The 21,056-nt window shown below is 49.6% G+C and overlaps 1 protein-coding gene across 1 annotated transcript in view; it reads right to left on the bottom strand.

Annotated features, from left to right (window-relative positions):
* The window catches only part of CTNNBL1 (catenin beta like 1), a 168,406-nt gene that overhangs the window by 110,139 nt on the left and 37,211 nt on the right, over positions 1-21,056 (bottom strand). Inside the window, exons 2-4 of the mRNA XM_062204184.1 lie at positions 18,487-18,675; positions 14,539-14,645; positions 2,893-3,032 (exon numbers count right to left, since the gene is read on the bottom strand). Of these exons, the coding sequence (XP_062060168.1) occupies positions 2,893-3,032; positions 14,539-14,645; positions 18,487-18,675 (436 nt within the window). The remainder of the gene's footprint in view (positions 1-2,892; positions 3,033-14,538; positions 14,646-18,486; positions 18,676-21,056) is intronic.

Here is a 21,056-nt window from a genome sequence, read left to right as displayed (position 1 = left end):
TGTCAGGGACGAGTCCCCTTGCCTGCAGTCATTTTCAAGAAAAATGGTATTTTGAGGAAGATGACATTTACCCTAATTGCTGCATCTAATTAAAATTAAGGTAATTAAGAAAATTTCGAATGCACTTTAAATGTGATGTAGGGCGTAATTAAAAATCAGATTTTAAAAAATATCACCAGGGCAGCAGGGTGAAGGTCGGCACACAAGTGGGGGAGAAAACAGTTCAGCTCTGGGCAAAGAGGAGGGAGGTGGCAGTCTGTCAGACTGATTATGGGGGACGGGCTTTTTTCTTTTGTTAAAGACCAGAACTTTACAAGTCGGAACATCTGTGCCCTTGCCTTTGCTGCCGGAGCATGCTGGTGTCCAACAGTGCTCGCTGTGTCACTCTCGTCCCCCCGAGGAGCCGGCCTGGAGAAATCAGCACATCGTCAGTGTCTCGGGGAAGCTGCGGCTAGTACTTGGAGTTGAAAAAATAAGAATGAGGCCGGCGCCGTGGCTCAACAGGCTAATCCTCCGCCTTGCGGCGCCGGCACACCGGGTTCTAGTCCCGGTCGGGGCACCGATCCTGTCCCGGTTGCCCCGCTTCCAGGCCAGCTCTCTGCTGTGGCTAGGGAGTGCAGTGGAGGATGGCCCAAGTCCTTGGGCCTTGCACCCCATGGGAGACCAGGAGAAGCACCTGGCTCCTGCCATCGGAACAGCGCGGTGCGCCGGCCGCAGCGCGCCTACCGCGGCGGCCATTGGAGGGTGAACCAACGGCAAAAGGAAGACCTTTCTCTCTGTCTCTCTCTCTCACTGTCCACTCTGCCTGTCAAAAAAAAAAGAAAAGAAAAAATAAGAATGAGACTTGAGTTTCCGGAAACCAAATGGGTAATCACTGTATGAATGCCAGCCTGACGAGTGACCACGAGTGACCACGACTCTGCAGCTCTGTCGGAAGACTTGAGGGGCAGCAGCAGGACAAAGGACTAGAAACCAGGGGCCTGGAGTGCCAGCCTCAACCTCAACATGTAGTTGAGCCGCACCTGCTCTCAGACTTGTCACCAAATATGCAAGGCTCCAGGCTAGGTTATCACTAGCATCTGATTGACTTCTGTGGGTCAATGGAAATGTGCAGTTCCAAGGAGAACTCCGAGTCACTCAATCTGTGAGAGCCACTCAAGACCTCGAACAAGGAGAGCCTGAAGGCAAGTCCCTGCTACAGACACAGCATTTCTATCCCCCACCAAAGCTGCCACGCTGAGCCGAAGCCCCACTTAACAGCAGTTAGAGGGGAGCCTGCAGGAAGGGAATAGGAAGGCAAAGACCCGCAAAGGGGATTAGCGCCCTTAGAAAGCAGCCCCGGCCCCCTCCTTCCGTCCGTTCACCACGTGAGGACACGAGGAAAACACGGCTGTCTCCGAAGCAGGAAAGGCCCTCACCAGACACTGAAACTGCCGGTGTCCTGACCTCGGACCTAGGACTTCCAGCCTCCAGAGCAAGGAGCGGAAGCGGCTGCTCATCAGCCTCCCGCTTACACAGCTTTGCTACAGCAGCCCACTTGTGGTCACTCAGCGATGCTGTTTGGGCACCCAGGTCAGCGCGTGGTTCTTCAAGGCCTAGCACCGTACGCGATGCATCAGAAGCGCCCAAAGCATGCGAGCTGAACAAATTCAGACCCACCTCACCCAGAAACAAGCTAACCAGCCAGGGCTCTCACACAACCCAGAACCCCACGGCAGACACAGGCCTTATCCTGGACACCGGCAGCGCGGTTCTCTGTTCCACCTACCGTCCTACCAAGCATCAGAAGTGCCGTAAGATTGCCCTTCAGAAAGGCTGCAGTAGAGTTACGCCCTGATTTATTTCCGTGAGAATTATCAGGCAGGAAGAACCTAGTCAGACATGCTCTCAGGAGAGAGATTAGCAGCAAGATGAAAATACCATGGAGCAGCAGCAGTCTCCCCACGAATATCACTCAGGCAGGTGACGACGTTCGTCTCCTACCTCCTGAGAGCTGGGTTCCAACAGAACAACTAGCGGAAGAGAATGTGGTTAATGAAGGTAACACCGGCCACAGGCACATCAGAAACCTTTCAGGTGAAAGGCACTGCACGCATGGAAGTGGAGACAAAGTAGAAAATGGCTTTGGAAGTCATGAGCCAGAGTCAGTTACGGGGAACACTGGCTAAGTGCCTACTACGTACCAGGGACTGCGCTCAGCACTTACACCACTCCTTTGATCCTCTCAACAGCACTGAGAGGCAGAAGTCATTAACTCTACTTTTGCAGGTGAGAACACTAAGGCAGGGAGCCCCCCCCCCCCCGGTTTTATTCAAGAAATGAAACTAGGAGGTCAAACCCAGATCACCTGTTTAGGTCCATTGATCTTTCAACAGATATTTAAATGCTGTTTATTGCACACTAGTCTTTTGTCAGGACCTGAGAATACGGCCGTGGATAAAACAAACTCCCCCATCCTCCCGGACATGCCAATGTGTGCAGTCTACCACGGTTCACTGCCTCCTCCGGGCCTGCCTCCGCCAGGCCATCTGTTAGCAGAACGATGTCGACAACTACAAATTCCAATCTGCATGGCCTTGCCTCTGTGAAGGCCTCCCGATGCAGAAGCTGAAAATTAATGCTGCTAACGTATGAACAGATACATCAAGATAAATTCAAGTACTATTAAGAGCAAATAGGACAATTAAGGATTGCCCAAGATCTGTTAAAAGATAAAAACCTGATTTTCGAATGAGCAAGGAGCAGAGTGCATTTCAAGATGGGAGATAATTAGAATGGAAATAGAAGAGCGGACGTGACAGCACACATCAGCAGAGGCAGACAGGAGAGGAGAGGAAACAGCGCTTTCCCACCACGTCGGCCTCCCCGGGGCAGGCGGATCTGAAAGGATATCTGTGTTATCGTGTCCCAGCAGCCCCAGAAGCGACTGCACGGCGTTCAGCTCCACCAGAAGGTGGTACAGGTCTGGCATGGTGGCCACCACGTGCATCTCTTGAATGATATCGTTTAGGTCCAGCTCAGATTCCATGAACCTAGGAGGAAAAAAAAAAAGGAGGTTGGATCAGCACAGAGGAGCAAACAGCAACATGATCCAGACAAAGAGAAAATCTGTCAAAGCATCCACGCCAGACCAACCAAGACGTACACTCATCCAAACATCATCCTGTCACAGCATTTCCTTGGGAAATCGATTTCCTCATTACAAAAATCAATCCTGGATTCAGATCTCATTACTGAGTTCCCCTTATTTTTGCAGTCACAAGCTGCCTTTCAGAAGCTCCCAAAGCATTTTTGTGGCATTAAATGATCTGCCCACCAGTCCTATGGATTAGCTACCTGACCCCTCGGTGTGGCAATTCACTCAGCTGCCCTGACCATGGTTATCCCGCTAATCCAAAAATGGTTCCTCTTACTCCCCACTTCAGATCAATGCCCAATCATTCCCCTCACCCATAGGAAACAGTGAGATTCTGCAGCTATTCCAAACTGTCCTGCCCTTCGCAAAGCTCCTCCCAGGAGCTGAGTAACGGGCCAGAGTTGCCCGAGTCCGGCAGACCGAGCCTCACCATCATGCCTCACATGCCCTTTCTACCCCAGAGCCTTTCAGCAAAGCCACGCCTGCACTAAGCACACAGCTACCCTGCAGGGACCACATGCCTGCCCCCACAGCAGCCACGAAGCCTTGGACAGACAGGACAAGAAGGTCTACCTGAGAAGAGGAGCTAAGCCATGCAGAGCAATGGAACGATACCTGATTGAGAACACCTGAGAGGAAGCTGGAGCCAGACGGCCCGGGTGTGACCCTGGCTCAGCCTCTTAGCCCCTCTATGCTCGGTTCCTTCATCTGTGAATGGAGACGATAAAGGCACCTCACAGAGCTACTGTAAAGGGAAAATGATGACCACGGAGAGCGTGGCTGGAACAGCGGCTAACGTGGCTAACTGTATCCAGGCCTGGGCTCTCACTATGAGAGCGCTGCACCACACTGTGACGAGTGTGTCTAACCTCTCTGGAAGACAGCAACCGGATCTTTGGCCTCACACCCACAGATGCTTTCTTAACTGAACCAGGGCCACAAATCCTCGCAGCGTAAGCAGGGACTCTTGAAGTCCCACGGGATCCTTAACGGCCAGAGGCTGGGATGGGCGTCACCACTCCAGAAATCTGGACCCGTTAAGAACACAAGCCACACGCTGTTAATCCTTTAAGACCTGCCCCTTTCTTAGGTGATATTCCTTACTGTTGGTTTTCCCCACTCCTATTTTTAGTAACATTTACCTATTTTTCTCTGATCATAGAACACTATTTTTTTTTTTTTTGTAGAAAACTGGGAAAAGATAAGCCCTCAAAGAAGTAAATAGAATCCTATTAATCAGAAAGGGTTCGGTTTTCTCAACTTACAGACCTTCTCCCCGCTACCCGGTAAAAGTCAGCATAGGTGGCATGTAGTTCTATATTCAATGTTTATCATTGTCGTTAACACGGACTAAACACTTCCTGTATCATTAAACATCCTTCCACCACAGGAAGCCAACACCTGACACACACAGTCGTTCTCTCCTCCCTCACCACAGCACTCTTCCCTGCTGAGCCCAGATATGGCTTCAGAATCCTTCTCAACACTCTTTCAAGAGACTACCAGCCACAAGGCATGCATGGGAGCTGAAGTTTATCTGAAATTCTTGTTTTAAATAAAAAGTTTTAGGCAGGTGCCGCAGCTCACCAGGCTAATCCTCCACCTGCAATGCTGGCACCCTGGGTTCTAGTCCCAGTTGGGCGCCGGTTCTGTCCTGGTTGCCCCTCTTCCAGTCCAGCTCTCTGTTGCGGCCCAGGAAGGCAGTGGAGGATGGCCCAAGTGCTTGGGCCCTGCACCCGCACGGGAGACCAGGAGGAAGCACCTGGCTCCTGGCTTTGGATCGGCGCAGTACGACGGCCCTGGTGGCCATTTGGGGGGTGAACCAATGGAAGGAGACCTTTCTCTCTTTCTATCTCTCTCTCACTGTCTAACTCTGCCTGTCAAAAAAAAAAAATTAAAAATTAAAAAAGTTTTAAATAGTCACATAGTATTCCATTGTGTAGCTGTACCATAATTTATTTAAACATTCCGCTTTGTCAGATATTCAGATGGTCCCAATTCCACCCCTGTAACAAATGACACTTAGAAGAATGCATTCATAATTAAGCATTAGGATAAATTCCCAGGAAGGAAAGTGCCAAGTCAAAGCCACATATGCTGCCAGAAAGGTACCAATAGTGTATGGTTTCCCTATCCTCTTCACAAACAGTATTAACTATTTAAAATCTCCATTTCCAGTCCAGATGGGAATGAAGATTTTTTCCAAAAAAAAATTTTTAAAGATTTATTTATTTTATGAAAGGCAGAGTGAGAGAGAGAAAAGGAGAGACAGGGGACGGGAGATCTTTCATCCATGTGTTCACTTCTGAAATGGCTGGGGCTCCACACTTCATCCTGGTCTCACATGTGTACTCACACAAGTCTCGTGTGTACTCACAAGTCTCACAGGGGCCATCAGTCGCTGCTTTCCTGAGTGTATCAGCTGGCAGCTGAATTGGAAGCAGAGCAGCAGGGACTTGAACTGGTGCTCCAATATGGGATGCTGGCATGGCAAGCAGTGGCTTAACTCACTGCATCATGTTGGCAGCCTGTGGTTTTTTTTTTTTTTTTTGAGATTAACATCATTTCAATGTTTACTATTTGTATCTCTGCCCATTTTTACATCAGATTGTTTTTATTTGTTAATTTTAAAATGCTCTCTAAATTAAGAAAATTTGTTGCAAAACAAACCAGAGACAAGTGTTTGCCCTTTAATTTGCACAATATACTTTTGACGTAAAGGATTTTTTTGTTTGGTCTTGTTTTTTTGACTTAAAGGTGTTTAAAAGTAGTAGTAAAGGAGTCAAGTTTTTGCCTTCATGAACTCTGTTTTACAGGTATCCTGAGCAAGGTCTTTTCTATGTTAAGGTCAAATGTATCTTATGGTTCTTTTGTGTTTTCAGGTGTTTTAATAGTTAAATGTTTGGGGGCTGGCGTTGTGGCACAGTGGGTAAAGCTGCCGCCTGCAGAGCCAGCATCCATACAGACACCAGGTCGAGCCACTTCTGAGTGAGTTCCCCACCCCCTGAAGGGTGGAAGCCAAGTCAGTTGTTGCACAGGAGGGCTGGCATGGAAGCCATCGGATGTTCCGTGACGCAGCGGCTCCACGTCATCTCTACACTCGGTGGCCTCAGTAGAGCTCCACAGCTTCTCTGCCTAGCACGGGTATTTTATAAAAACAACTGGATTTCTGGAGAGTAACTTGACAGAAGATTTTTACAGTTCACCTAGAAGAACTGGCAAAGGAGACTGGCCACTACACAGTAATAAACACAATCACGTTGAGTGCAAGGGCAAGATTTGGGGATTTGGTGTTAATCGGTGAATGAATGCCAGCTTGGAAAGGCCCTCCGATGATACCCTGCAGGGCTCGTGCTCCCGCCTGTTTACATCAGCTACTTTTCTCTTGTTGTTATTTTTTGGTCAATGACTTGGGTGAAGATAAGTAAAAGGTAAACTTAGCGAATGTCACCTAACGCAAAGCTTAAAGAGACAGCAAACACAGCAGCTGACAGAATCAGTTCAAAAGCTCCAGGCAATGATAATGTGCCAAATCTGACTGGAGGAACATTAGCTGGATCCACACAGAAAACGGCACTAAACTAAAAAGTCTAGCACAAATGCAAGGGGCGGGCAAGATACACTTTCATAAGAGCACATGCGCACAAAGGGCTTGGTGGGTTCAGTCGACTGTAACTACAGTACAAATCAGAACCACAAGATCACTCTCACTCATCTCTGGGCACCTGGCACCCTCCCTGGTCCACCTCGGAAACTCAGCAGACATCTGCCGAAAGAAGGGGCAAAGGAAAGGAGCGGCCACAATCGCGACTGCGGTGTTTGGCTGCTTACAGGAGAGGACACAGTCACCGTGCTGATTAGATGACCCTAAACCTTTGTGGCATCTGTTACGGGAACCACACTTTAGAGGAGACATGGACACTAACTCAGGGAAACAACCCAGGTTATAAGAAGTCTATACGTTCTCTCTCAAATTGAATTTTTTGAAATTCTTCCCCATTCTGAGTGGAAATCATAAAGAGTCAGACCTGCCAAATAAATGATGGAATGGCTTTCTCTGGGAAGTCAGAGGGTGCTTAGTAAGAAGTGACATAAAGGAAAAACCCTGTAAGACTTAGATGAAGAATGAGTTGGCCCTCACAATTCCAAATTTGAGGTTCTTCTTCCAAATACGTGATCTTAGCCCAAAGTCAAAATTATCAGAACAAAGCAAGCAGAGAATCAAACTGTCCGCAGAAACATCACTGAAATACTACCAAGCCCAGTGACAAGTGAGTAATAAGATATAATAGACGGGGCCAGGACTATGGCATAGCAGGTAAAGCCACCGCCTGCAGTGCTGGCATCCCAAATGGGCACCAGTTTGAGTCTCAGCTGCTCCTCTTCCAATCCAGCTCTCTGCTATGGCCTGGGAAAGCAATAGAAGATGGCCCAAGTCCTTGGGCCCCTGCACCCATGTTGGAGACCCAGAAGAAGCTCCTGGCTCCTGGCTTCAGACTGGCTCAGCTCCAGCCATTGCAACCATTTCAGAAGTGAACTAGTGGATGGAAGACCTCTCCTCTCTCTCTGTGCCTCTGCCTCTCTGTAACTCTGCCCTTCAAATAAAATAAATAAATCTTAAAAAAAAAAAAAAAAGGGTATAAAGGGAAATACCTGGCCTTGGGAAAGACACAGCCCTGAGTCATACCCTCAGCCATACTATTCCTAGTTGTGTGACCAGGAACAGCGGTCAGCAAGTGCTTACTGGGTACAGAGTCAGTACCGCCACTAGGTGCTGAGGGTATAATAAATAACAAAATAACTCCAGTTTCTGGCCACATGGAGCATCTAACCAAGCACAAATACAAACAAGCTACAACATACAATTCAGTACAGGGACACCCAGTACTGCCCAAGAGATGTGTCACCGAAACACACAGCACAGGGTGTCAACCTGATCAAGGAAGACGGAACATTAATTTATCTCTAAACGTCAATGTCCTTATTTTGTGGCTGTACTACAGTGGGGCTAACACAGACTGTGCACATACACAGTGCCGAATAACAGCTGGAAAACCGTAAGTAACCAACAAACACGAGTTTTCTTCTGTTTTCGCTGATAAAGTGCTGCCTACTTTTAAAGCACACGGCACTATTTGCAGAGCGCTGTCTCTGGGGTTAGACATGCCTTGGGCATGAGATGACTCAGAGCTGGCAGCAAGGGTCAGGTGATGGGAAAGCAATAGGGCAGCACATTCAAACAGTAACTCAGGCCGAGATGGGGTCGTCAGTTCCACTGATGCGACCGAGAATATTCTCTCAGCCTGCCTTTGCACGCCTCCTTTGGACCAGGAGGATGATCTCCTGCAACCACAGAGTGAATGTTAGCAAGAGACCAGCAAAGTTCAGAAACACTGGGAAGGTGACACCATCCAGTGAGTCCTAAATGCAACCACAACACCAGCAATCACTGCTGGGAGCCATGACGCTTCTTCCACCCAAACTCGGAGTGTGGTCCGGGAACCCTGGGATGGGGTGAGGAGGCAGCAGGAGACCACTCCAGGGTTATGTAAGATCAAGACTATTTCATGGCCAGCGCCACGGCTCACTTGGCTAGTCCTCTGCCTGCAATGCTGACACCCCGGGTTCTAGTCCCGGTTGGGGTGCCGGATTCTGTCCCGGTTGCTCCTCTTCCAGTCCAGCTCTCTACTGTGGCCCGGGAAGGCAGTGGAGGATGGCCCAAGTGCTTGCGCCCTGCACCCGCACGGGAGACCAGGAGGAAGCACCTGGCTCCTGGTTTCGGATCGGCGCAATGCGCCGGCCCTGGAGGCCATTTGGGGGGTGAACCAACGGAAGGAAGACTTTTCTTTCTCTCTCTCTCTCTCTCTGTCTAACTCTGCCTGTCAAAAAAAAAAAAAAAAAAAGACTATTTCATAACAATTCTCAGACATTATCTGCCTTTTTCACTCCTGTTCTTCTCAGAAGTGGAATTTCCCATAACCTGTGATATCATTACCCTGACAGCACATGAATGTGTACTTGTGAATTTTTTCTTTGTAACTTAAAATAAAAATCTGCTTGTTTAAAGATTTATTTATTTACAAGGCACAGTGAGAAAAAGACAGAGAGATCTTCTACCTGCTAATTCACTCCCAAAATACTGAGACAGACTGGGCCAGGCCAAAGCCAGGAGCCTGACACTCCAACCGGTCTCCCACATGGCGCATCAACTGTTGCCTTCCCAGGACATTAGCAGAGAGCTGGATCAGAGACAGTGTGGCCAGACTCAAACAGAAGCTCTGATATGGGATGCCAGCATTTCAAGCAGCTGCTTAACTCACTGGGCCACAAAGCCCATCCCCACTTGTCTGAGAGGCAAAGACAGAGAAAGTAGCGAGGAGTGAGAAAACGGGAAGAGAGAGAGAGATGTCCATCTGCTGGGTTCACTCCCCAAATGCCTGCAAGAGCCTAGGATGGCCCAGGCAGAAGTCAAGAGTCAGGAACTCGGCCGGCGCCGTGGCTCAACAGGCTAATCCTCTGCCTAGCGGCGCCGGCACACCAGGTTCTAGTCTCAGTCGGGGCGCCGGATTCTGTCCCGGTTGCCCCTCTTCCAGGCCAGCTCTCTGCTATGGGCCGGGAGTGCAGTGGAGGATGGCCCAAGTGCTTGGGCCCTGCACCCCATGGGAGACCAGGAGAGGCACCTGGCTCCTGGCTTCGGATCAGCGCTGTGCGCCAGCTGCAGCACACAGGCCGCGGCGGCCATTGGAGCGTGAACCAACGGCAAAGGAAGACCTTTCTGTCTCTGACTATCCACTCTGCCTGTCAAAAAAAAAAAAAAAAAGAGTCAGGAACTTAATCCACGTCTCCCAGGTGGTTAGCAGGCACCCAACTACTTGATCCATCACCTTCTGCCTCCCAGGGTCTGCAACAGCAGGAAACTGGAATCAGAAGCAGAGCTGGGACCTGAACCCAGCCATTCTGATATAGGGCATGGGCAGCCCAACTGATGTCTTAATGGCTAAGCCAAATGCCTGCCCCTCGAATGGATATTCTTCTGTTTCTAGAATTTTCTAAGAAAAGCTATTTGGAGTACTCAATAATTTAAGAGTGTGAAGGGATCCTGAGACCAAAAATCTTGAGAATCACAAAAGAATTCTGCCCCTGCAGAAATACAAAGAACTATTACAGGGCTCACTAGGGAAATAGCACACTCTTCTCAACATGATGCTTGGGAGGAAGGCCACACGGTGCAAAGCCAAGGCTGCATGAGGAGAATTGTCAATTGAATCTGAAATGCAGCCAGATGAAAAGAGGCATTTGGGGCAATGCGATCAAAATGACAATGGCATATATGGGAAAATAAATTTGAATGTTTCTGATCTCAACTGGAAAGTTTCATTCAAACATGCTCTAGCAATTTTCATCTTAATTGCACCTTGCTTGTCTAGAGAATTATGAAAGACATCACACTAGTAAGAATTCAAGAACTCAAGGTTAAAACACAATGTAGCTTCATAACTGCTTTCTGACATGGGAGGAAAGGTGCTTTATGTGTAATTTCAGTGTTCACATGTTCAGATTTAAAAACTAAAATGGTATACAAAGTTTGTTGGAACGGAAAACACTGGATTTTTTTTATAGCCGGCGCTACACTGGTCCGAAACCAGGAGCCAGGTACTTCCTCCTGGTCTCCCATGTGGGTGCAGGGCCCAAGCATTTGGGCCATCCTCCACTGCCTTCCCGGGCCACAGAAGAGAGCTGGAATGGAAGCGGAGCAACCGGGACAGAATCTGGCGCCACAACCGGGACTTAGAACCCAGGGTGCTGGCGCCGCAGGCAGAGGATTAGCCTAGTGAGCCGTGGTGGCAGCCAAAAGCCCACCTCTTAAAGGAACAGAGTCTAATGCAGGAGCCACCGCTCAGAGAAAACAGTTAAACAGCCAAGATGTTCAAGACTGGTCTCGTCCATTGTGAGCAAGAACGCAGAGAAGGAGACGCTGCTGGAGGCAGACTGAAGGGCATTTGGCAGCGCTCTCCAAGTGAAAAACATCTCCACCCACAGTGGGTGTTAGGTGCAGGGGTGAAGTCACCAACTGGGATGGCCGCATCCCATGTCGGAGTCCCTGGGTTTGAGCTCAGCTCCACTCTCAATTCCAGCTTCCTACGGGCGCACACCCTGGGAGGCAGCAGGGGATGGTTCAAGTACGGGGCAGACCAGGAGGGAGTTCCAGGCTCCTTGCTTTGGCCTGGCCCAGCCTGCTTGTTGTAGGTATCTGTGGGTGAGTCAGTGGACAGAAAATCTCTTTCTCTCTTTATGTGTGTCTCTCTTTCTGCCTATCAAATTAAATAACGCAAGAAACTTTTTAAAAGTGTTAATATCCTTCAATGTGGGAATTCAACCTTAAGTATCCACCCTACAAGAATATGCGTATGACAAATGGACAAGATGGTTCACTGCAGCATTGCTCACAAATTCAGTATTTACAATAAGCAAATGTCCATCAGTAGAAAAATAATGAGGCCGGCGCGGTGGCTCAATAGGCTAATCCTCCGCCTTGCGGCGCCGGCACACCGGGTTCTAGTCCCGGTCGGGGCACCGGATTCTGTCCCGGTTGCCCCTCTTCCAGGCCAGCTCTCTGCTATGGCCCGGGAAGGCAGTGGAGGATGGCCCAAGTGCTTGGGCCCTGCACCCACATGGGAGACCAGGAGAAGCACCTGGCTCCTGGCTTCGGATCAGCGCAATGTGCCAACTGCAACGGCCATTGGAGGGTGAACCAACGGCAAAGGAAGACCTTTCTCTCTCTCTCTCTCTCTCTCTCTCTCTCTCTCTCTCTCACTGTCCACTCTGCCTGTCAAAAAAAATAAAAGAAAAATAATGAAATAAATCATGGCATTTCCAAACAAAGACATGCTATGCACCATTTAGAAAAACAATAGATAGGGGCTTAATTGTGGTGTAGCAGGTAAAGCCACTGCCTGCAACAACGCTGGCATTCCCTATGGATGACGGTTCGTGTCCCAGATGGTCCACTTCCAATCCAGCTCCCTGCTAATGGCGTAGGAAAAGCAGCAGAGGATGGCCCAGGTATTTGAGCCCCTGCCACCCATGTTGGAGACCAGAGCAAGCTCCTGGCACCTGGCTTCAGCCTGGCCCAGTGCTGGCCACTGTGGCCACCTGGCAAGTGAACCAGCAGATGCAAGATTCATATTTTCTCTCTCCCTCCGCCCCTACTCCTCCCTCTTGTAGCTCTGACTTTCAAAATAAATAAATGTTTAAAAAAAGGTGGAGGGCAGCATTGTGGCACAGCAGGAAGAGCCACCACCCGCAATGCCTACATCCCATATGGTGGCCAGTTAGTTTTCAGCTTCTCCACTTCCGGACCAGCCCCCTGCTATTGGCCTGAGAAAAGCAGCAGAAGATGGCCCAAGTATTTGGGCTCCTGCCACCCACATGGGAGACGCAGACTCCTGCCTTTGGTCTGGCCTGGCCCCAGCTGTTGCAGCCATTTGGGGAATGAGCCGGCAGATAGAGGATCTCTGTCTCTCTTGTTATAACTCTTTCAAATAAATAAATAAATCTTTTTAAAAAATTGAAATAAGAAGGAGATCTTTTGGGGAAAAAAGGTAGATATACATACACTAACATGGAAAGACCTCCTGTTATATGACCTGAAATATCAAGGGGCAGAAGATATGTAACTTGATTTGCATAGGAAGAAAAGTACTTGCTTACTTGGACACCCAAGTATATAAATACACAGCAAATAATCTAAAGGGATATTCAAGATCTGTTCCCAGCGTCACCTCTAGGAAGGAGAATAGGAACGGAGTCAGCACAGTGAAGAGCTTTCATTTTTCCTTTGACTTGTGCATAGTTGGTGTTTCTTACAATTCATGTATAGTTTGCCTACGTAAACACAGAGTGCGGTATGACAAGTACCAGCATGGGGTGGAGGTCAGCACAAAACCGGACAGGACCCAGGGGCTGGGCAGGCTGAACTCAGACCTAGCTGCACCTGCTGTCAGAAGGCGTGACCCTCCATCCAGGAAGTGGGTTTGCACCCTGCTGCTTCCCCATCCACGGTACAGGGAGAGCACAGTGGCCCACACCAGCCTCCCCGTGCAGCCGTGAAGACTCCGTGCCCTCAGACGCGTCTGCTGTTGTTCACGCGCTTCATGCTGCCTAACATGCCTGTCTGGGTTTTTCCCCCCTAACAGAATCAAAATCATTCTTCAAGGCCCCACTCAAACACCAGCCTTTCTGGAATGCCCTCACTAGCCCCCAGCTTGGTTTTTGCTGTCTCGTCCCCTTTGCTCCCACGACCCCTTGCTTCTACCTCTTTTAAGGTGTATTTTTTCTTCCACCTTGCATTTACTGTCAGTCTTCCCAGTCACCTAGAAATTTGAGTGCAAAGATTGTACCACTCAACTCTTAACTCCTAAGGGTCTCAGGCACATTAAGATTCATGAAATCTGTATGTCCAGGAAGGGAGACAGACAGGGAGAGGAGACAGAGTCACAACATTAACATCTGTATAAATAGGAAAACTCCTTTAGAGTGACTGGGATATCAGATTCCTCATTACAGCACTCCGACGTGCTCAGGCGCCAGTGCAGGAACGCCTTGCTATCATTTCCTGAGCACCTACTGTGTGCCGGGTACTGGACTTGCCATTATTCTCATTTTGTAGTCACAACAACCCTGTGAGGGAGCTAGTACTTCCTTAAACAGAGGAGGCTACTCGAGGTCACAAGGGAGTCACACAGGGTCTGACCCCAGAGCTTTCGACACTTGCTCGGCAATCAGGCTGTCACTAGTGGCAGCCACGGTCTGTCTTCCTAGGGCATTGCGAAGGCAGATGAAGGAAAGAGTTAACACAGCAGCCCTGCTCTTCTGAAGGCTCTGACTGCAAGGCTGGCAGCTGGGAACTTGGCTTGTGAAAGGCTCCCTAAGAGACAGGGTTGTTTCGCCAGCCCAGGGCACTGAACAGCTGCTTTCCTCCTGGGAGTCTGGAAGTCTGGTCGTTGTTCCTGGCACAGAACGCCTACGTCAACAGTCCTCAGAAAACGCCTGCTTCTGTGGACCAAGCACTGCCTGCATGCTGATGCACTTCAGTGCTGTGGAAAGGGGCCCACCTGACCCTTGCCAAGGTCAGGAGCAAGCTCAGAAAGCCTGCACACAAACTTGCCCAGACTCTGCCCCTTGTGCCTTCTGTCCTTGTGGATCCTACCGTGTACCCTTCCACCGTAATAAACCAAGTCCCGAGCACCACTGACTCGAGTCCTGGGGCTCCTGTTAGTGACTTCCCAGACACGCAGGTCATCCTGGGACACCAGACCTGCATCACAAAGCCAAAGCAAACAGAACAAAATCAGCAAGCAAACGTCACAGGGGAGAAAGGTACCAGCAAAGCAGAGCCTTACTTCTCCGGATTGTCGGGAAACTTGATTCGCAGCTCTTGGTTTTTGTACGATCTCTTCTCAAACGTGAGGATCATTTTCTTCACTGAGCTTTCATCCAGGGGTTCCTCCTGGTACAAAGGCACAAAGTGACAACTTCAGTCCACAGGGATTTCCCATTCACTGTCCCACGTCTTTCCTGTGGCTCCTACACTCCACCTCACTCTGCTGTGGCCGTCTGGGGAAATGAACACGCTCCACCTTTCCCACCAGAATGAGACTTAAGGGCCTCTGTGTCCCTCTGGGTATCTTCCTGGAGACCAGCGTCTGGAACAGGGTTCTGCTTAACGTGCTAAAGACTCATTCGTTCAACAAATACTTCTTGAGTACGCCATATAGCACAGTGAGCAACAATATTAGGTTGTTTTTTGTTTTTTGTTTTTTTTTTTTTTTTTGACAGGCAGAGTGGATAGTGAGAGAGAGACAGAGAGAAAGGTCTTCCTTTTTGCCGTTGGTTCACCCTCCAATGGCTGCTGCGGCCTGCGCGCTGCAGCCAGCGCATCGCGCTGATCCGAAGCCAGGAGCCAGGTGCTTCTCCTGGTCTCCCATGCGGGTGCAGGGTCCAAGGACTTGGGCCATCCTCCACTGCCTTCCCGGGCCATAACAAAGAGCTGGCCTGGAAGAGGGGCAACCGGGACAGAATCCGGTGCCCCAACCAGGACTAGAACCCGGTGTGCCGGCGCTGCAAGGCGAAGGATTAGCCTGTAGAGCCACGGCGCCGGCCCAATATTAGGTTTTTTAAATATTTACCTTATCCTTTTCCTCTGTTGTACACATAAGCTAAGACTCAGAGGTTCAGAAAAACTTGGTCAAAAGCTAAGCCTGAGTCAGTGACAGGCCTTTAATCTTTTTCCGCTCCAGGGTCAGCAACCCACTATCCATGGGCCAAATCCAGCCCACTGCCTACTTCTGCACATAGCGAACTAGCTATAGGCTCTGTCTTGCATTTTTTCTTATACATTTTGTGTCTGGACTGCACCAGCTTTGAGAAGGGATTTAGACCGCTACTTGGGTCCTGACACACATGGAAAATTCAGTGGCTTCACTCAGAAGCAGCATATGCAGGTAGCAGATCATACCCAAGGTTCCCACTTCAGTCCCTGGAATACCGAAAGTAAACAGAACGCATCGCTGAAAATTGTGCACCGAAATTTCTGATTCTTTTTTCTTTTTTCTTTTGAGAAGCTGAAGTGCACCAAAATTTCTGAACTTTTTTTCTTTTTTCTTTTGAGAAGCTGAGACAGAGAGAGACAGACAGACAGATGGATAAGAGATCCCATCCATGGGCTAACTCTTAAAATGCCCAGAATGGCAGGGCTGGGCCAGGCCAAAGCCAGGAGCCAGGAACACAATCCGGCTCCCCCATGCGGGTGGGTGGCAGGAACCCAATGACTCAAGCTATCACTGCTGCCTTCCAGGGTGCGTATTAGCAAAAGCTGGAGCAAGGAGCCCGAGCTGGGGATTGAGCTTTAGGCACGCCAGCAGGGGCTACGAGCTTCTCCGACACCAGGTCACATGCCCCCTTGGCCTGCGATTTCAGAGAGGTCCACCCTCCAGCTGACCTTCCGGCTCAAAGGCAGTGGGTAGGTGCTGCCATGCACCACCCGCTCTCACACTCTCCCCACACTGACAACTCACTCCTGAAAGCAAGAAACTGCTCCGAAGAAAACTTGAACTAGATCCTTCCAGAAAGCACAGAATCAGCCCACAATTTTCCAAGTACTCAAAAATGTTAGTTATTACTTGCTTATTAAACTTCAATTTTCATTTACTGGATTCTAAGTGGGGAATACCTATAAATTCGTATGGGGTACAACAATATTTGTGTCAGCAACTCCTGGATCCTAAGGGACTCTGTTGGGCCTGCAGCCCTCCCCAGGGTCTGCAGCCGAGAGAGAAGTCCCCTGAAGTCAGTGTTCTGGTTCAGTCGGGACCCAGGCCTCAGCTTCGCTACTTGTGGGCAATGTTACTTTGCCGAATATCTTCCTCAAACTCTCACCAAGTCCAGCTGATTCCAAGACATTAAGTCTTTCGTCAAGTCATCCATTTGGCACTGGGAACAGAATCCTACATCCCTCACCTGACCTATACGAGGCAGGTCTGGCAGGGCCCGGGTCGCTCCAGCCCCAAACCAGAGCAAACGCCCTGGTGCTGCCGGCCCATGTCTACCTGTTCATTGCTAATTCTGTAGCATCTGGCACATAGAAGGTGCCCAGTAAAGATCTGCTGAAGGGAAGTGGGGAGGGGTGCAGAAAAATGTTACCTGTGTCTTTCAAGGTCATAGAAAGAGTTAAAGAAAGGTTGTATATAAATTTGTTTTGTGCGCTATATTAAAGGACACAGTTATCAGTAGTACCCGACGTCCCACCCCACATTTCGAGGAGAGGGTCAGGCACTTCTAAGCACCATCAGTACCCCCTGCTTCTCTTTCCCTTGGCTAACATGTCACCACCACTGGTAGTGTTCCTCCAGCTCTCGTGGGATTCCCGAAGTCCTAATCTCTCCAGGGTCTGGCCTTCTCCCCTTTAATTTCCCTCCAAAACTGGGGAAAAAACGAATTATCAGTCTTAGTCATCGGCCACAGCAGTTTCTCCAATAGCTCAACGTCAGAAACCGGAGGGAGATTTCAGAAAGATGAATGCTGGGGATGTAGCACACAAAGAACAATAATATTTTACAAGCACACGTGACTTCGCGAGGGCAAACATCACTTGTTTTTCAACAGATGGGACTTTGGTGGCAGTGAGGAGATAACTCCCGGACCTGCAGCCCTCCGTGTGTCATGTGTATGAAGTGATCTCTTTTTCTCTGTCCCTTAACAGGAGGCCTAGTCCCACGTGACATTTCCGTCTCCCAGGCTAGAAACCACTTACCCATGACAGCTACCGCCATAACCCACTAGCACCAGTCTCGCCCTACACGCGAACTGTACCTGCCAATTAACGGCTGCTGCAGGGCTGAGAGCCTGAGCAGACGCTGGGGAGGAGAAGGAAGGAGGGTGCGCTGCACAGTTCGTCTAAATCCTGGCAAGGCTGCTGCCCTCAGAGGAAACTCAAGATGGTTTCCCGCCACGCTTTTCCAGAGTGCCACCACCTTTTAGGGGCAGACTCCAAACTAGCACTGGGACAAGGCCTACAAATCCTAACAAGAAAGAGCTACCGCCAGAACACAGGAAAGCCTTCGTGGCACACGAATCCATGTCTCTCTCCCCTCAGACTTGTGCGCCAGCCGCGTTTTTAAATCCAAACTTAGCAGCGTGACTTTGAGGGAACCAAAAAACAGCTGGCTCTTAAGAATCTATTTCCATAATTCAGCTTGAACAAAATGCCAACGTGAAACAACACACAAGCTGAAGCTTAAGGATTTACAAAGACACAGAGGTAAGGTCGTTTTGTTTTTAATCACTGATATTTTGCCTCTATTCTCCTCAGCTTCATTCATGTAAACATTCGATAAATATTTATTAAGGGCCAACCAGGAGCTAGGCACTGCTCGGAGGGCCAGGGATAGAGCCATGTACCTACCAGAGCCAGTCCCTGTCTTCGTAGGAGGTTGGGGGAAGGACAAGGGTTTCCAGCCACCACAGGCGCTATTAGGACAATACAGGGCATGAGGTGATGAGAGAAGGAGAGGACGGCTTTGCCAGGTGCCTGGGAGGCAGCCGGGACTTCTTGGAGGAGGCAACACCTGCACTGAGCCTGAATGAGACGCAGCTGCCTATGTGCCCTGAGGACAGAGTCCCACACAGCCTTCGCGTCAGTGCTAAGGAAGGAAAATTCTTAGGCCCATTTTACAGATGCAGCTGGCAAGTTCAAGTCAAGTATCTGGTCCCAACTGACCCTTTACAGACACAGGGTGGGGGCAGCCCAGTCGGCGCCCTCCCAGCTCCGCCTGTCGCCCGCTGCCCGTTACCTCTTCCTCCTCCTCCTCCCCCTCTCTGTCGATAATCTGAAGCAGCCGTTTTTTGTCGTCCTCGGCTTCCTCCACCACCGTCAGCTCCTCCTCCCGGTAGCGGCCCCGCTCCCGAGGGCCGGCCGGCTTCCGGCGCGTCTTCAGCTCCTCTTCTTCGTCATCCCGGGGACGTTTTGTGCCCCTGTTGGGCTGAAAAAGCGAGGAGAGAAACACGGGGATTTAGAGCTGGAAAAGACAGAAAAGCCTAGACGGGACATGTCCTAAAGCTTTCAGGACCTGCCCAGAGAGTGCCGAGGCATGGAGTCTCCCCGGGGCTGGGAGGGCGCTCCACGTCCCTCAGCAGACCCTCCCAAGTCTCTCAATGCCACGTACACTAGTGGATTTTTTTTTTTTTTACAGAATCTTTTTCATATGCATTTTTACCACTTCCTGAAAGTTCCTAATTGTACAGAAATCACAAGGAACAAAGCCACCGAGGGATGGGGACCCTGCGGTAGGCTCACTAAGATGCAACCCCCAGAACTACCCCTTAGCACGTGGTTTTGATTTATGTCTAAGAAAGATTATGAAGCCTTTTTTACAGTTACTCACAAGTAGTTCACAGACAGAATATCACCTATGTCAACCCCACAGTCTGTACGCCCAAATTTCACTTTACAGAAGAACTGAATGAGGCCCAGAGGCCCAGCAGAGGATCTCAAAAGAGGACACATAAATGGCCAACAGATCGGGTAGGAATGCTCATCACTAATGACCAGGGAAATGCAAATGAGAACCACAATGAGAACTCAGCGCCTGTTACCAAAGAGGTAAAAGATAGCGTGTACTGGGGCCCGTGCAGAGGAAAGGGACCCCCGTGTGATGTTGCAGGGAGTGTAATCAGCACAGCCACTCCGGAGCTTTCTCAGGAAACGACAAACAGAGTCACTGTGCGACCCTGCAATCCCACGTCTGCACAGGTATCCAAAGGAAGTGAAACCAGAGTGCTGAGTTGACGCCTGCACTTCCGTGTTCGCTACGGCATTACTCACAATAGCTAAGATACGGAAGCAACACAGATGTCCCGTCAGCAAATGGATGGATAAAGAAAACGTCCATGAACACAGTGGAATATTATTCAGCCTTGAAAACAGGGGAGGGGTCGGCACTGTGGCACAGCGGGTTAAAGCCCTGGCCTGAAGCACCGGCATCCCATATGGGCGCCGGTTCTAGTCCCAGCTGCTTCACTTCCAATCCAGCTCTCTGCTTTGGCCTGGGAAAGCAGTAGAAGATGCCCAAGTCCTTGGGCCCCTGTACCCATGTGGGAGACCCGGAAGAAGCTCCTGGCTCCTGACTTCGGATCAGTGCAGCTCTGGCCATTGTGGCCATCTGGGGAGTGAACCATCGGATGGAAGATCTCTCTCTCTCTCTGTCTCTACCTCTCTCTGTAACTGTCTTTCAAATAAATAAAATAAATCTTAAAAAAATAAAAGAGGAAATTCTGTCATTTGTGACAATATGGATGAATCTAGAGGACATTATGCTAAGTGCAAAAAGTCAGGCACAGAAAGACAAATACTGCGTGGTCTCACTTATCTATGGATTCTAACAAAGCTGAGTTCATACGGGTACAGAGTAGAATGACAGGCGGGGGGAATACTGCAGGTAGATGGAAAAGGGATGATGTTGATCAAAGGGTACAAAGTTCAGTTAGAGAGGAGGAACATGCTTTATTGAGCTACTACACAGAGTGGTGACTAATAAATAATGCTCTACAGATCTCAAACTTGCTAAAAAGTAGGTTTTAAACATTTTAACACACACACACACAAATATGAAAAGCAATGGAATTACTTAATCTGATCTTAAAATTTGTGTATTTTCATTTTATTTGAAAAGCAGAAGGAGAAAGAGAGAGGGAGGGAGGGGGGAAGGAGGAAGGAAGAGAGGGAGGAGAGAGAGAAGGAAAGGGAGAGATGGAGAGAGGGAGAGAGGGAGAGAGGGAGAGCGGGAGAGCAGGAGAGAGAGAGAATCTTCCATCCACTGGTTTACTCCTCAAAAGCCTGCAACAGCTACCACTGGGCCAGGCTGAAGCTAGCAGGCAGGAACTCCATCCAGGTCTACTTATGGGTGGCAGGGACCCAAGTACTTGAGCCACCATCACCACTGCCTGCCAGGGCATGCAGTAACAGAAAACAGAGTAGCTAGGACTCAAACCAAGCACTCTGCAAGAGGTGCCACCCACAGGTATCCCAAGCAATAACACTTGCCCTCAAATCATGCTGATTCGACCATTCTACAGGGTAAGCATGTCGAAATATCACACTGAATCCCATAAATACACAATTATTGCCTGTTAAAAATAAACTTTTAAAAAATGCAATCAGGCTGGCGCCGCAGCTCACTTGGCTAATCTTCCGCCTGTGGCGCCAGTACCCCAGGTTCTAGTCCCGGATGGGGCACTGGATTCTGACCCGGTTGCTCCTCTTCCAGTCCAGCTCTCTGCTGGGGCCCCAGAAGGCAGTGGAGGATGGCTCAAGTGCTTGGGCCCTGCACCCCATGGGAGACCAGGAGGAAGCACTTGGCTCCTG

The sequence above is a fragment of the Lepus europaeus genome, chromosome 10 (genome assembly GCF_033115175.1).
Source record: "Lepus europaeus isolate LE1 chromosome 10, mLepTim1.pri, whole genome shotgun sequence".
Classification (NCBI taxonomy): domain Eukaryota; kingdom Metazoa; phylum Chordata; class Mammalia; order Lagomorpha; family Leporidae; genus Lepus; species Lepus europaeus.
The sequence above is the reverse complement of the archived record's forward strand: the minus strand, read 5'-3'. Positions and strand labels throughout refer to the sequence as shown.